The sequence below is a fragment of the Pelobates fuscus genome, chromosome 10 (genome assembly GCF_036172605.1).
Source record: "Pelobates fuscus isolate aPelFus1 chromosome 10, aPelFus1.pri, whole genome shotgun sequence".
NCBI classification, from domain to species: domain Eukaryota; kingdom Metazoa; phylum Chordata; class Amphibia; order Anura; family Pelobatidae; genus Pelobates; species Pelobates fuscus.
In genome coordinates, this window is record NC_086326.1 from 90835827 (window position 1) to 90852114 (window position 16288).

Below are 16288 nucleotides of genomic sequence, written 5' to 3' on the forward strand. Positions count from 1 at the left end.
GTATACTCTCCACCCTCCCTCTCTTATGGCTTTAGAACATGATTTTTGGGGGTTTTCTGTTTGAGTAGATCAGCTGTATTTTACAATACTGAAAGTGTTAGAACTCGCTGAAGGCAAAGGAAAGGAAACCTGGTGCATTTGAAAACTGTGACATGCCTTACCTGAGTGCCTTGTTCTATCACAGTAATGTCATGTTCAACACCTGCACAGGTGGTATCTATACATTCCAATTTTTACATTTTCTCAGTAAATTACATTGGTGTAGATTCTTTGTCTCAAGGTTGGATAACGAGCACATACTTACTGTGGTTTGATGCCACTCAAACTTCCTTGTTGGTGGTTTCCTTATTGTTGTGGTATTGTTAAAACCCCAGGGGACATGTTGGTGACTGAATAAAAAAAAAAAAAAAAAGGTTCCGTCCTGACAAGCTATGTTTTCTATGAGCTGTATAAAATTGAAAGCTGTCCACGCACTGAAAGGGTTAAGTCCAAAGGCATATTTCTATTGGAAACAGTGGCAATGTTTCAGCCCCTGTCAGAGCCATTTCCAATAAACATTTGCCTTTTGTATTTAACCTGTTTGTTTCCTGGACAGCTTTCACTTCTATACACTGTATATGTAAGGGGTATGTAGCCACCCAAGATACCTCTGGCGTGCAGTCCCATTTGTTGAAAATGTTTTCTATGAAGTGCAGCATAAAGATACCATTTAGATAACACGTAGAATGTGGCTACATGGAATCTTCATTAGGACTGGATTATTATATCATTGTCCTCTAATTCATCTAGAAATTACGAATGCTGATCACGGCTGAATATTGTTCTTATGTGTAGTTCTGGTATAAATAATAAAAATATTGTAATTTCTTTTTTCAGATTTATTTTAATTAGTTAATTAATCTGTATAATACAATAAGTGTGGGCATCAACACTAGACTGAATCGTTAAATTACCAAGTTGTTTGTTTATAAAAAAAAAATAGTATTTGTTTTATTTGTGAAATGCATCTTTGCTACTACAAAAACATAAAAAGGTTTTGTATGTGCATTGCTTTTCATAGATGCATAAAAAACCACAAATATATCAAATATCACACACACACACACACAATTTAAAAAAAATAATGTATTCTTTATTTTTGATGTGCATGAGGTATACAGGACAGAATATTTAGGACAGAATTGCAAGAATATGGTTGACATTATTAATCAAATAGCATATGTTATAAAGCCTGCACATTTTTTTTTTTTAAAGATAATCTGAACAAGTTTAAATTGTTTGGCAAGAAGAATTAAAATGAAATCTAACAAAAGCTTGCCATAGCGATAGGAGACCCCAGAGCCCACACACACACATAACCAGCCCCGAGAGGAGAATATTATAACTAGGTTGTCTGGATGTTTAAGGCATAGAGAGGTATCCTTAGACAGAGAGCACCCAACTCCCACTACTGACAGGACAGTCCCCTTCTTTAGGCAGACGCCTGTTAGCAGTCCCATGCGATATCAGCCAGCCACGGTTCAAAACCTGAGTAGGTGTGCTGCATGCTCTTCTGGAGTGACAAGCGCTCCGTGGAAGCAGAGACAGGATAGCAAGGTGTGGTTAGTTGAGAAGAGTTAATCAATATTTGGGGTGGTCTGCCACCAATATAATTGCAGTCCAGCATTGGGGGTCCCATGTGCTCTCCAGACTGGTCCTCGTTTTCAATTGATAGCGCCCTAGACCGGGCCCCTAGAGATGAGTGCAGCTCAGTTATCATTGCCTGCATAGGGCATCAAGAGCCCCGAGTTAGACCAACTTATCCATGGATTGTGTGACCGGTTCCGCCGCCATCTTAATTCCGCATGACCTCCGACTTGGGTAGCTGATAGTAGCTGATAGATGGTGGTAAGGCCCCAGTGTGGATTGGGATAAACCCTGCCAGTCCAGAGGAGGGAAGCAGGGTCGGTGCCAAGTGAGATGGCACCGACAGGCAGGATAGCAGGGCAGCGGCAGTCCGCCTCATTCACTGCCTGAGTAGGACTCTGCCTCCATGCTTCTATTTCACCCCTCAGGGGGCCAAAATGTGGAGTTGTGGGGTGAGCTCCAGAACCAGCACCTCGTAGTGCACGTCGCCTTAGCATTTAAAGAAGGGTTATATTGCTTTTTTGGAACATAAAGCTTGTCAATTGAGGGAGCTGGTATTTCATGTGACTATTCAGCATGGTGGTCTGGTTCCCCGCGCCCTCCCCCACCACTTTTTTTGTGTTATTAAGGGCCTGATACCATGAAGCTTATGTATATTTGAGACCTGATGGTATGTTTAAAGTTGTGTTTTCTTAAAAATATCGCCTGGATATCAAAATGCTTGTAAGTGTGTATAATGCCCCTATATATAGCAGGAACAATAAGCAATTGTACCCTATAGGGCACTATTACCAGCCTTTAAAAAAAATCCTTTAATCTACTCCGAGCTGTCCCTGTCTTACTCTCTTCCTTAGCTGCTAGAATGCAGACATGAAGCTTGACCTACAAAGGTTGCTGTGTGGGTAGGCGGTTCTGTTTCCAACCCCTCTTCAGAGATGCAGAGGGAAAGAATGGCCTATTCTGCCAAATGCGTGTCTCTTTTAACCCCTAGGAAGGCTTTCAGTGACTCCAGTCTCCATAACAACATTGATATGTGTGTTCCTTTAGATCAGTTTTTATTTTTTATACAGAATGACTGACTGATCAATATTTGATGCAGTAGTGGACATAGTGAGTCTTTTCAGCATGAATGTGATATATATATATATATATATATATCACAGTGCACACATTGAACTCATGGACTGCAATGTTTAATAAATAAAACTACACAATGTGAATGAACAATTTTATTCATCAAGGAAATTAAGTAGGATGTGGGAGTTTGAAGAAATATGCGCTCTATCTCTCATATCTCTGGATGACCGTTTACATTCCATAAAAACACATCTTTATAAAAAGGGTCCAGACCAAGCATTTTGTAAAACTGACAAACCTTATGAGAAAGGGGTTAATTTGTAATCACATATTCATTCTCCAGTATGCCACATTGTCTACTTATGATAACAATCAATTCTAATTTAGGATTACATTATCAACCAACCATCCTTAAAATATTAGATCTGCTACCTTGCTGTAAAGCAATGAAGCTCAAAATATATATTCTATTTTTTTTAATGTTGTACTTCACAGGTACACTTTCTTCAAATACTTTTTTTTTCCCCATCTGTTGAAAGTTTCACTCTTTCATTCTGATGTTTGTTTGAAACACATTATTGTACTATTTCAAAGATTTTCTCAGCAGGGTGACAGTAAAGAAACATGCTATTATACAGGTGTGAGTAGATCCACTACATCACTTAGATGTTGGCAGATGGCATTTTCGCTATCAAACGAGAGTATTGGATTAGCTTGAACCAGATTGACGTGTTTTCTCCTGATACGGCTATTAGAAGGAATTGGAAGACAGCTGAATGGCACAGATCAGCAGCCCTGATAGATTACAAGATATATTACGAACATTTAAATGCAGCCCTGCATGCTCACTATTAGTAACATAAGGCATATACATATATAGCTGGGATTCAACATAGTCATTAAAATCTAGAGTCTTTAATTAATCTAACTGCATGCATGCATAGATGGACATGTCTTTAACGTGCTCCCATCCCACAGTTAAAAGAACACTCGAAGTACCAGCACCACAACAGCTTAATGTAGTGGTTCAGAGGGAAATAGATTGTTCCGTCAGTGTAAACGCAGCATTTTCTTTAAAAAAGCCGTGTATACATTGATGTCTAATGACCTGTCTATTGGTTATCACTCATACAGCCATTAGAGGTACTTCTTGGTGGGATACTCCAAATATTGCAAAAAACGACATTTGGTGTCCCCACGCTCCACTATAGAGTCAATGCATCTCTACAAAAATATGCTGATTGGTGCAGTGCAGCAATTGCTGTGCATGTGCAAAAGCTCTTAAAGGCTTTCTTATGGGGAAACATTGGATTGGCTGGCATTGTTATAGATGATCTTAGCCAGGGGAGGAGTGGTGCCTGCGGTGAGACCACCCCCTTGGGGCGAGTGCACCCTTCTTTTCATTCCGGCCAGAAACTGAAATTTAAGTTCCTGTACCGCGGTGCACGATGTTCTGCCAGCCCACGCTACAATACAAGTAAGTAAAGCTTCACATTCACCCCATAAGATGCACAGACATTCCCCCTCACTTGAGTGGAACAAAGTGCGTCTTATGGAGCTAAAAATACGGTAAATAACTTTTTAGGTGGGGGGCCGGTCACCTAAAATGTGTTTGTATTCCTGGTTCTATAGTGTTCCTTTAAACTCGCCATTTATCCAACACCATCCTGGTCTAGCCACGTCAGACGATTCCCCTCTCTTAAGGTGATCCTGCTTCATCACTTATCTTTATGATTATATATTTAGTGCTTTAGGAACTGTTATAGTGTTAGACGGAGTGCCAGCTTATATGGTTAAACCATGCAGAATTTGAACACATACAGAATAAGCAGGTAAACCGACATCACATAGACAATTATATTCAAATCCAGAGGTGGTAGAAGGAAAAAGTATGTGTAAATGTTTTTAATGAAATATGTCCGGCATTGGCACGTGACATCAGGATTTGTGAACACACAGCAACGCTTAATTACTTGTTGAATTAGCGGACCTTCTGACCAGAATATTTAAAGATGACCACCTCCATGCAGCTAGGAAGAACCAGCGGATACACTATACTATGTTATGTACTTATGTATCCTATTTGCCATAATACATTTAATATTGTATTAAAAGACCGTTTTCATTTAAATGTCATATTTTTGCAGAATGCTAGCGTGACATTTTACATGCTGTGTAAACCAATAAATGTTATTAACTGTGTAACATGCTTTTTTTGGCAAAGTCCGTAAAGAACATTTAAAATATATTCAATTTTTTTTATTTTTAATATTGACATATTTGCCATTGATTTTAAAATCTGTAAATGAAAAGAAATGTCGATGAACACTTAAGATTTGACAATCTGCAAGGCTTATGAAAGATATTTTCTGTCCAAGAATGATTAAACGTTTCACTGCTTAGATAAATCTTCAACTGAATGGATAACTGCAAAACCTCGGATTCAGATGATGTATGTGAATTACTGATTAAACATATTTCATGATTAAAAACCACAGGAGTTAGACATTTATAGAAAAGGCATATAATCCTTCAATCATTAAAGCGGCACTGTCATGGCCGCTGTTTTTTTAAAACCCCCTTCCGACTCCACTACATCTAATTGTCCCCCTAGTCACCCCCAAATGCCCCTAAGCCCCCCATATTACCTATTTTTTCATCTTTATTTTGTGGTCGGATCTAGGTCCTGGGCGCCGCCATCTTTGTCTGGGTAGATGAAGTACCTGTGGGACACGTCATCTGCCCACACTAGATAGCGCTGTGAAATTCCTGCACATGCCCAGTTAAACACTTGGGCATTCGCTACCGGAATTTTGTCCATTCATTCGTAAGAAAGACGAAGGAATGAATAGAAATTTTAGACGAACAAACTCCGATTATCTGTGTTTGTTCAGTTTATTACAAGGAAGGAGCTGCCGGCGCGCAGCTCCTTCCTTGTAAAATGTAAAAAATAGAAGCGGCAGGGAGCAGTGGAATGACTGCTGTGACTGGAGTGGGCGCACAGCGCTTCCACCTGCCAGGCACTCTGTGTAGCGTGGCCGAGTGGAGCAGTATGCACCGCAGTATGTACAGGAATTTGTTTGAGAGAGCACTTCCTGTCAGTCCGGCTGGGTACAGGAGACTGAATCTCCTGTACCGCTGGAGACCTGACAAGGGGAAGTTACATTTTGGGACAGGGGGAGGAAAGAACACTATGCGACAGGGGAGGGGAGGGGAGGAAAGAACACTATGGGACAGGGGAGGGGGGGAGAGAGGGGGAGAGGAAAGAACGATATGGGGCAGGGGGTGGGGGGAGGAAGTAACGATATGGGGCAGGGGGTGGGGGGAGGAAGTAACGATATGGGGCAGGGGGTGGGGGGAGGAAGTAACGATATGGGGCAGGGGGTGGGGGGAGGAAGTAACGATATGGGGCAGGGGGTGGGGGGAGGAAATAACGCTATGGGATGGGGAGGAAAGAACGCTATGGGACAGAGGATTGGGGGGAGGAAAGAACACTATGGGACAGGGGATTGGGGAGGAAAGAACACTATGGGACAAGGGATGGGGGGAGGAAAAAACATTATGTGACAAGGGATGGGGGAGGAAAGAACACTATGGGACAAGGGATGGGGGGAGGAAGGAACATTAAGGGAGGGCACTAAGGTACAGGTGAGGGAAAAGTAACACTGGGGTGAGGTTGGGGGGGCAGGCACTAATAGATAAGGGAGAGGAACATTAGGTGGAATGGGAGGGGGGAGTTCCTACCGCACATATTTACACACAAACACACTGATTCCACTACCCACACTGCATCCACTTCACAAACACACACACACACACACACACACACACTGCATTTACTAATCGAATACTCTCACTGCATCCACTATACACACATATAAATATTCTTGAAAACATAAAAAAAAAATCTGACTGGCATGTGCATTTTGTGCATTTACCACTTAATAAATAAAAGATTTGCAAAAACTTTTTTTTTTTTCTCAAAACGGTAAATGTACAGAATATTGGTAAGCTATCGGCTATCAGCCTAAAAGTTCACAGATTATCGGTATCTGCTCTAAAAAAAAAATCAATATTGGTCAATCCCTAGTTACTAGCGGCTTGGGGACCCCTAGTCACCCCTGGGGGGGTATTTTTACATTTAGCCCATACCCCTTATTGTAATTTATTGTAATCTGCCACTCGTGTGGGCGCCGACAATATGCCCAACCCATTTTCATTTATGACCCCCACCCACCGTTAATGGGTGGGGGGCCTGGGAGAGGACACTAGGTCCCCCCATTGTCATTTAGGGCTCCCACACACGGCTCATGGGTGGGGACCAGGGGGGACAATAGGTCCCCCCCATTTTCATTTATGGCCCCCACCCGCTGCTCATGGGTGGGGGCCGACAATAGGTCTCCCCCATTTTCATTTATGACCCCCACCCGTCGCTCATTGGTGGAGGCCGTGGAGAGGACAATGGGTTTCCCCCATTGTCATTTAGGGCTCCCACCCGCCACTCATGGGTGAGGGCCAGGGGGAGGACAATAGGTCCCCCCCATTTTAATTTATGGTCCGCATTTGCTGCTCACGGGTGGGGGCCGTGGGGAGGACAATAGGTCCGTCCACCCCCTTTTCATTTAGGGCCCCCAGGCATCGCTCATGGATGGGGGCCGGGGAGGACAATAGGTCCCCCCCATTGTCACTTAGGGCCCCTTACCACCGCTCATGGGTGGGGGCTGGCGGAAGGACAATAGGTCCCCCCCTATTTTCATTTAGGGTCCCCACCCGCCACTCATGGGTGGGGGCGGGGGGGGAAGGACAATAGGTCCCCTCCCCCATTTTCATTTAGGGGCCCCACCCATGGGTGGGGGACCCTATGTCCCTGTTAAGTTGAATAGCCACCACTCAAGGGGCACAGGTGGGTGCTCGGGGGGACACTATGCCCCCCCGCTAGTTAATATATGCCCCACCATAGGGCCATTTATTGTGGGGGCCGGGGGGTTATTTGTTTTTTTTAAAACAGTGAGCAGCCACAGGCCCACACGTGCGATATAGCAAGTAGGGGCAGATTAATCACTAATACTACGTAATCTTTACTTAGTATTCGTGAAGTTGGCTGAAAGACCAATTTAGGTATTTCAGCCTTTTGGTAGATTGTTGCAGCCGCAACACGGATTGGATCAGAATTCCATTCATTCGAATGAAATTTAGAACCGACCTAAAAGTACCGAATGTTGTCCTAACCTGAATGAACAAACTGTTCTCATTCTGTTAGGATGACATTCGGTAGTTTCGCCGGCGTCTTGTCTAAATGACAGGACGTTCGGGAATACTGACTTGAAGCATTACAAAATCACGGAGGAAAGGTGAGAATTGTGGGAAATTGCTCTGACCACAAGAAATGGAGCGCACCTTGTTCCTCCGCTGGTCACGTGTAGGAAAAATACTTAAGACAAAGTAATCCCTACTTTGTCTTATGTTTTAAATACAACTAGATAAGATCGGAAGAAATGGAGAACAGATCCTGAGAGAGGGAGAGAAGAGGGAGAGAAGAGGAAGCGAATAAAAAAAAAAAAGGTAAGTTCGGCATGGCAGTGCTGCTTTAATACAAATTCCTGTCAACACGTTCTACGTTGCTTTGCTCTTCTTCTAGAAACTTGCAGTTTGTTTAGTTGCAGTTCCAGTAAATGGACACTATGCAGGGAATGTTTCATAGGGTCAAAGACCAAGAAATCTTCTTGACACTATTTGCTTATGATCCATCTCTAGTCACAAGACAGTGGTGAATGACCCTACATGTGACATTGCTTTCACTGCCTTACACATTAAGGAGTGTTCATTTTCTTCAACCCAGGGCTTTTGTAGCCCCTGTGTCTGTGTTGCGACATGTGTCTTGGATCAGGGAGTTGTGAGCTTTTGTGTTCGAAGGTCATTGCATTGGACCCACCTTGGCCATTATAGGATTCTATGGTTTTGTTTTCTGTGTGTTTTGCCAACCTCTACGATCATATACAGGTCCTAAATTCCCTTAATTCATATATTTTATTTATTAGTGAAAGAGAGGGGTTTAGCCACTGATTGCAGAGATTAACGGTCTACACTCAGTAATGATGGAATTTAGAGCTCCCTATAAAGTTATTTTTTGCCACCTGCTACTTAGTGCACACCAAAAATACTGTGACAGAAACACTAGTCGGCAAGAAGCTTGTTTTGATGTGCATATGTACAACTGTCAATATTTTACTGTGTAAAAAATGAAATTTGCAGGAGACTGTACAAATGGCCAACTTTCGAGGTTCAGCCAGTATTTTATTTATGCATTTTAAACCTGAAGCTTACAATCCAATCCGGCACTGGTTAAAGGTTGATATTGTTCTCTGACTTTTGGTTAATGTCATGAGAGTTATCGGAGAGATCATAATCCAGTTGCTTTCTGCCTGTAACATTGCTGAATTCAGAAAATTATTACAGGGGCACTGTATCCTGGTGGCTTCAGCTTTGTACACACTGTGACTAGCAGCTGGCTGCCACTGTTCTTATCAGCTCCCACCTGCTGGAGATATTACTGTATGCCGTGCAGTGAAAGTAGGAACAGCCTACTGGAACCAACATACAGTCAGCTGATACACCAGTGGGACAGTCCATCCCTGATGAATTGATGCCATGCTTGCCTGCTGCAGGGCTAAAGTAAAAACCTGCTTTCCGGGCTCAGGACTTACATATAATGGGTGTTGGGCGATAGTACTTCCACACCCACTTTGACATAGTTAGACGCGCATCACCAGCTGTTAAAGTGCCAGAATATATCAGATATGAGATTGTAATCTCCTTATAAATTCTAATGACATTAACTTTCCTTGCATAACATGAACATAATTATGCTCTATTCTTTGAACGGATTTATTGCATTTATTTTAAAGAGAAAATTCTATCCGCCTATCAGGTTTATGTTTCATTTGTTTACAGATGTATGCTTTTTGTATCGTGTGTTCATAATGTCAAGTTTCCAACAAACTCAAATGAGAAAAAAATAAAAGTGCAGACTTGAATATCTTTTCAGTCGATCGTAATTGTCTTGATTGTGTCATTTGTAAAAATCTGTTTATTATTTATAAGATGCCAAAACATTTCGCAGCACTGTGCAACGGGTAGAGTAACAGACAAGACGAACTCCAACCACTCAACATGAAACCACTTTACTACTCCATGTTTTTTTAAAGCCGTGTTCCTTCGTTTACTGCCCCTCTTGATTGATTAAAAAACACACAATAAAAAAACCTTTCCAAATATCTGTAATACCTGTGATTAAAACATGGAAACCATTGTTTCAAAGATTTAACTGAAAACAATTGTTTGCAAGAAGTAAAATTATTTTCTGGCCTGCATTATGCTAATATGTTAATTCCTAGAGATTAGTGGATCAACAGATTTCGCTTGAGGGATCCAACCCCTCCCAACCTAAAACAATACAATTTCATTGCAAACATGCAAGCATTTAATTATGCATTTTTTTCATTGGGGGTATAGCTAAAAACAGCTAGAAAAAGCTTCAGATCTCGCCTGCAGCCTTTGCAAGCCGTCGTTTTTTTTCCTAGGACACAGATTTTAAGACTGTGGCGGGGAAAGGACCAATTCTCTTTAAACGCTTTTATTGTCATGATGCAATGTAGAGTGACAAGCACGATATTTACTTTCAGTGATTTGAAAAGCGGTATAGTAAAAGCTTATAAGTTAATATACATGTTTCATGACATTTTTGATGTAATCGGAAACAAAATAATGACAAAAAGCAAAACAGTCTCTAACTATATATGATCTCTTTTGAAAAAAAAAAACACTTCTTTTTTGAGAAGCCTATGATTTTGAGCCAAACACACACGCAGGGCAAGTACATAGAGATAACTGAGCTGTGTGGGTGTGCGCACATGGGCACGCACTTACTGACTCGGGGGGGGGGGGGGGGGGGGGTAGGGGGAGGCGGATGCACTTTAGCGGAATGCGACTGTCACTTCTTCTAGATTTTAACCTGTTGGGTAATTCATAACTTCTTAAAGTTAAATTGGAGTCATCATGGTCACCTTTGTCTTCAGATGATTTTGTATAAAACTGTACAGGATTTTTTTTTAATTTTAAGAATCCAAAATCTGTCTTTTTGGTTATTCATTAGATCTTGTTGTGCAAATGGACGTCTTGATATTCATTTGCTCATCCAAATGCCTTTGCTGAGAGCTTGCAAGAAGTTATTAAAGACTTGTACACAAAGTTTGATGCTTTTTAATTGAAAGTCTGTCACAGGTACAGCATCTTAAATTAAAGAACATCAAATGTAATCTCAGTATCGTGTTGGCAGAATTTTGTTGGCTTTCACATGTGTAGATTTCAAATAAATAAGTAAATATAAGAATATCATCATCCCTCATCTGTCAATCAGTTCTTGGCATTAGCTGTTCTACAGTGTGTTGTCGGAGTTTGTCTTGCCTACTAAGCAGGAGAACCGTTCTCTTACTCATGTTTAACTATGTCACAGAAATGCATCCATTATGCAAATTATGATAAATCAGATTTTCTTTACTTATGCTTCTCTAATCTTGTATTTTATTCTTAATCTAGGAATCAAAGGAGGAGTTCAAAATGGAAAGTAAGATAAATATTTTATCTGAAAAAGATTGAATAGGAAATTGAACATGCATCAGATCTCGGCCATACCACGAGATGTAAATCCTTTAAGAATTCAGAAAAACAAACCCAAAGAAAAAGAGGAACAGGTAGGAATAATTTTTTTTTGTTTAATTTTCTTTTTTACCTCTATGGATCTGTGCTTATAATCTTTGTTGTTGTTTTTGAGTGTCTGACGATGGAGTGGTAAGATGTACAAGGACAAGACATCACAGATTTTCTGAAAGGTGCTAAGGAAATTGTTTATTGAGAATGAGATGGTCATGAAGAAAAGGAATATAGATGAGATTGAATTGAGAAATAAATATATGGTGACAGGATACACGAGCGTTGGGAAACATTGTATCAACAAAGTGCGACAGATGGCTCAAGGGTATCCGTTTTACATTGTTCTGTTCATTCAGTTCAGGTCTCCCATTTGTTCAATTGATGTCTCCTTTGCAGAATGATTTAATACAGCACCGATTAATATATTCGGTCAGGCTTAGTTTGTAGCCTTCTAGTAAGTCATTTTTTTTTTTACATTTTTTTTTTTTAAAGTATAAATCATGAACTGTATATTTTTTTATTTATTGATTTAAAATTTATTTTTTTTTGTTGTTGTTGTACCTCTACATAGAGTTAACTCAAATTTATTGGAATCCAGCACCTGGGCATATGGAGAGCACTGTGTAAATACTCTCGCATGCTACATCTGTTATCAAAAGTACTGCACGTACTCTTAATGATACACTTGCCCTGACAGTTTCAGGGACTTTCTCTAGTGTCCCCAAAAAGCTGGACATTGATGAATAAATCAAAGTGTTAGGAGATATGATTCAGGTACGAGAGACTTACAAATAAATGGAAACATTAATCATCAACAGAGAATAAAATACCCTTAGAAAAATACCCTTAGAACGTATGCCACACTTAACAATACATGTCAAGTACCATTTTTTTTAAAAAAAGGACGTAAAAAGCAACAGATCACATTTTAAGAGACTGTTGGTTTTAATTTTTCTCTTCCGATTTATTTGCCATGGCAACCAGTTTTGTTTTTGCCAACAATTCAATGGCAGATTTTACATTCTTGTGACTACTAGCTCTAAAATCTGTTATGGATGAAATCACACAGTTTATTCAAATAATGCGGGGTGGGGAAGGGGAAAGGACATATGCTGGGGAAAAAAGAAGTACATTTCTGGAAATCATTTATGCTTTTTAGTCTAATTCTCAGCGAGACAAGCCAAGACAAAGAAAAGCTAAATGGCGCCAAAGAGAAGCCTTTTGTGTTAAAAACCTTTTGTGAACGGTTTAACCAGTAAGGTAAGCCGGTGACAGGGACCTCATGTCATGATAAAGTCATTGTGATGATGTTGATATGGTGCCGGTGGTTACTTTTTAAATTTATGTATATATTCCTTATTTTTGCTGTGTATAGTATAACATATGAGCTTACAATGCCACAACATGGACAAGCTCAGTAATAACAAACGGTACAACAATTCAATATGGCATGCAGATCGACAGCACAATTTTTATATATAATAAAACAGTTGAATATCACAGAATATAGTATAACAATGTTTAAAAAAAAATTAAATTCTTTATTTATAAGTTCAAGTAGGTATAATTACGAACAGCAAGGATAGACAAAAACATACTGTGTTGATACAATCCTGTAGTAATTGAACATTTGAAACGATGCGTAAGTTTTACATTCCATTATATAAATGGTACAAAAAGCAAACTGTCTTCAACGATACAGTACAATGACATTGTCTTAGTTCAAATTTACATTTTGTGTTCATAGAAATGTCTCGTCTCTGTCTTGTACTACAATGAACTTTATTTTTAAATATTGGCAGGAAGATATATAGAGAAAATAGGAAAAGAGTAGGAGATTAAGAAATGTGTGAGGGAGGGGGAAGGGATATGGTTAGTGGGGCGATTGTCCCGTACTCCGCTGGGGTGGGTAGACGCAACCATCCCACTCCCTTTAGTCAATCATTGCTCCATGTAATCTTCCCTTGGTTGCCAGACTTTAGTAAAAGTGGAATAAGTGTTCCAGACTTGGCCTGTCATCTTATCCGTGAGATACGCTTCTTTCATTTTGGAGATGATCCTATCTAGAGTTGGTGTTTCCGTCCCAAGCCAAGTTTGCGCTAAAGCTCTCCTTGACGCTGTTATTTTGTTCACCAGTTTCTGTTCTTATAGGGTCAGCTTGTCTAATGGTTTAGCTAGGAGGAATGACCTGATATCTGTAATGATCTTTCTTTTCATTACTTCTGTTAAGAGATTATTAATTGTTACACGGCACTGTACCACTTTTGGGCAGTTTCACCATATGTGGATGTATGTCCCCTTCAGTCCACATCAGTGATGGTTTTTCCTATTCTAAACTGTTTGGCCGGTGTTTGTGTACCACCTTAGAAGTGTTTTGTAACATTGTTTTTGGGGTGTCAGACAAAAGGATACTGTGGAGGTGGCTTCCCAAATGTCTTGCCAGTCCCCTCCCTTGAGTGTCTGCTGCAAGTCCGTTTTCCCTTGTGTAATATATGTGAGGGTAGTCTCCTTCTTGTCAGGGGCACTTAGCATGGAGGCACCAGCGGTTACTTTTAACAATCCCAGATTAGTGAACAAGACCATTTAGATTTTACCCTGATGCACTACGCCGGTAAAGGCAGTAATAATATAGTAACACGATTATTTTGGCCTGTTGCCTGGGGTGTGGTGAATACATTATTTCAACCAGTGGGGACCCAGTGAAATTTTGAGGAGAATTGGTTGTGGTCTAGGGAATAAAAAGCACTGATCTATAATAACATTCGTTTTCACAAGCAGGTAGACAAATGCATGAATAAGCAAGTTGTTTCTAACTTGCTAAAATTATTCATTACTTATTAAACTGTGTCAGCTGTAAACTGTTATAAAATAAAGATTTGCTTCCTTAAAACCTCTTGATGATCATATTCATAAAAATATTGATTGCAAATTTGCAACTGCACACTTTAAGAAGTGTGATGATGGCATACACGAAACATTTTTAAAAACACTAGTTATGTCTAACTTATATTTTGACTGCAATTTGCTTTTAATCAGTCAGTATTTTTTACTGGAGGGTGCTTCAACAATCCTATACAGGTGCTTGGCTGTAAATTTAAACAGCGCCCTTGTCTTTTTTTACCTGCATGTCTAAATTTGTTTGTGATCAGTTGCGTTTATCCATAATCCCTTGCTGCGGATCATGACTATGCTTAATAAATTTAAACTAATAATAAAAACATTAGGATTTCGATAATTTTATTAAACATGCGCAACATGGAATGCTAATTCATGCAATTGCTACATGTCATCTATTTTCTGTAAAATTATGAACATGTGAAATCTCACATATACTGGTAAAGTTTAAAAAAGAATGGGCAGACTCAGTGGCGTACACACAATCCATTGGGCCCCGGTGTGAAACGGATCCGTGGCCCCCTGCCCACCTTCCACTCCCTCCCCCTGACATACACACACATACAGACACACACACACAAGGCACATACACACACACACACATGACACATATATACAAACAGACAGGCACAGACACACAAACACAAGACACATACAAAAACAGGCACACATACATACACACAGACAGATACACAGACACAGACAGGCACAGACACACACGACGCACACACATACAAAGACACATACATACATACAAACACACAAACACATTGATTAATTTACCCTCCGGTTCCTAGTGGCTCAGGTTGATGGGAGTCAGAGTTCCCACTCTGACTCCCTCTGCTTCCTCCCGCGCGCGGACTGTGTGTGTTAGCTGGGAGGAGTGACATGATCTCCTCACAGGGGGCCCGGTCGTGCTGTTAAAGCGCCGCAGTGCTGACCGGCCCCATGAAATCCATTTCCATCGACTGGCCATGACAGCATGGGCCACCCGATGGACCCCTTGGACGGCGGCCCCTACGGTTTGCTGCGTGGGCCGGGGCCGCAAATGATGGCGGCGGGTACCCGGTCACAGAGGTCCTCAGGACGTCCGGTCCCCCTGGTGTGACTGGTCCGGTTACAGCTGCGACCCCTACGACCACGGTAATCTTTAGTGGCATAGACCTTGAGTAATCCTTTGCATGAGGAATACCAGTTGAGTTCCATATTCACCTAATACATCAGGCACATTATACGCCGTTTTTTAGAGGGTAAAAAGGGCTTTAATTTGATGTCACTTATACATATATACATTCTCTTTAATTCTAAAACAAATGCCAAAACATGGGGGCGGGGGGGTGTGGCAAACCTAGCCACTTCTAGGATACTGGACTTTATGTAGCCAAAGGTTGTCTGTATGCATTGCTGTGATGTATGCATAACTTGAATGTATATTGTGTTGCCCATAGAATTTGTATGCTAGCAGCCATAAGCCACTAGCATTCATGTAGTTCGTTTTACGAACAGCGACGGATCGGGCTGTTAGTGAAACGAATGCGGGCCCCCCTGATAGACCACCCATAGAGGGACATGTGGCGCTCGTTAACCGATTGCAACATTGTTGCAATCGGTACTTAAAGGCTCTCCTAGGTGGCCGTCGTTCGACTACCGACCACGCGGTGGTCGGCCATCTTGGATCCTTTGTCTCCTCAGCGGTGTTTGGTCGTTGAGCGCCTGGAACTGAAAACGGCTACTCGACGGCACGAACACCGCTGTACTTCCAGGCCGTTCGGGAGTTCCAATCGTTTCCTATTACGGTTCCCCATCGGTGTTCGGTAGTTTTAAACTATGTAAAATGCCGGTTCTGCTGCACGGAGGGATAATCCACTTAACGGTGTATTTCAGTGGGAGTGTCCCTCTCGTGCAGCAGTGCCTGATGGGAGAATAGCTCCAAATGTTAAGTCCCCCGTGTAGTCCCTCACTGTATTACCCCTGCTATGAC

At 41.2% G+C, this 16288-nt stretch overlaps 1 protein-coding gene across 3 annotated transcripts in view; it reads left to right on the plus strand.

Moving 5' to 3' along the window:
• The window catches only part of MARCHF8 (membrane associated ring-CH-type finger 8), a 315603-nt gene that overhangs the window by 171208 nt on the left and 128107 nt on the right, over positions 1-16288 (plus strand). For all 3 annotated transcript variants that reach the window (XM_063435261.1, XM_063435264.1, XM_063435262.1), the window contains one exon: positions 11299-11453. In XM_063435261.1, the coding sequence (XP_063291331.1) occupies positions 11373-11453 (81 nt within the window). In that variant the 5' untranslated portion in view covers positions 11299-11372. The remainder of the gene's footprint in view (positions 1-11298; positions 11454-16288) is intronic.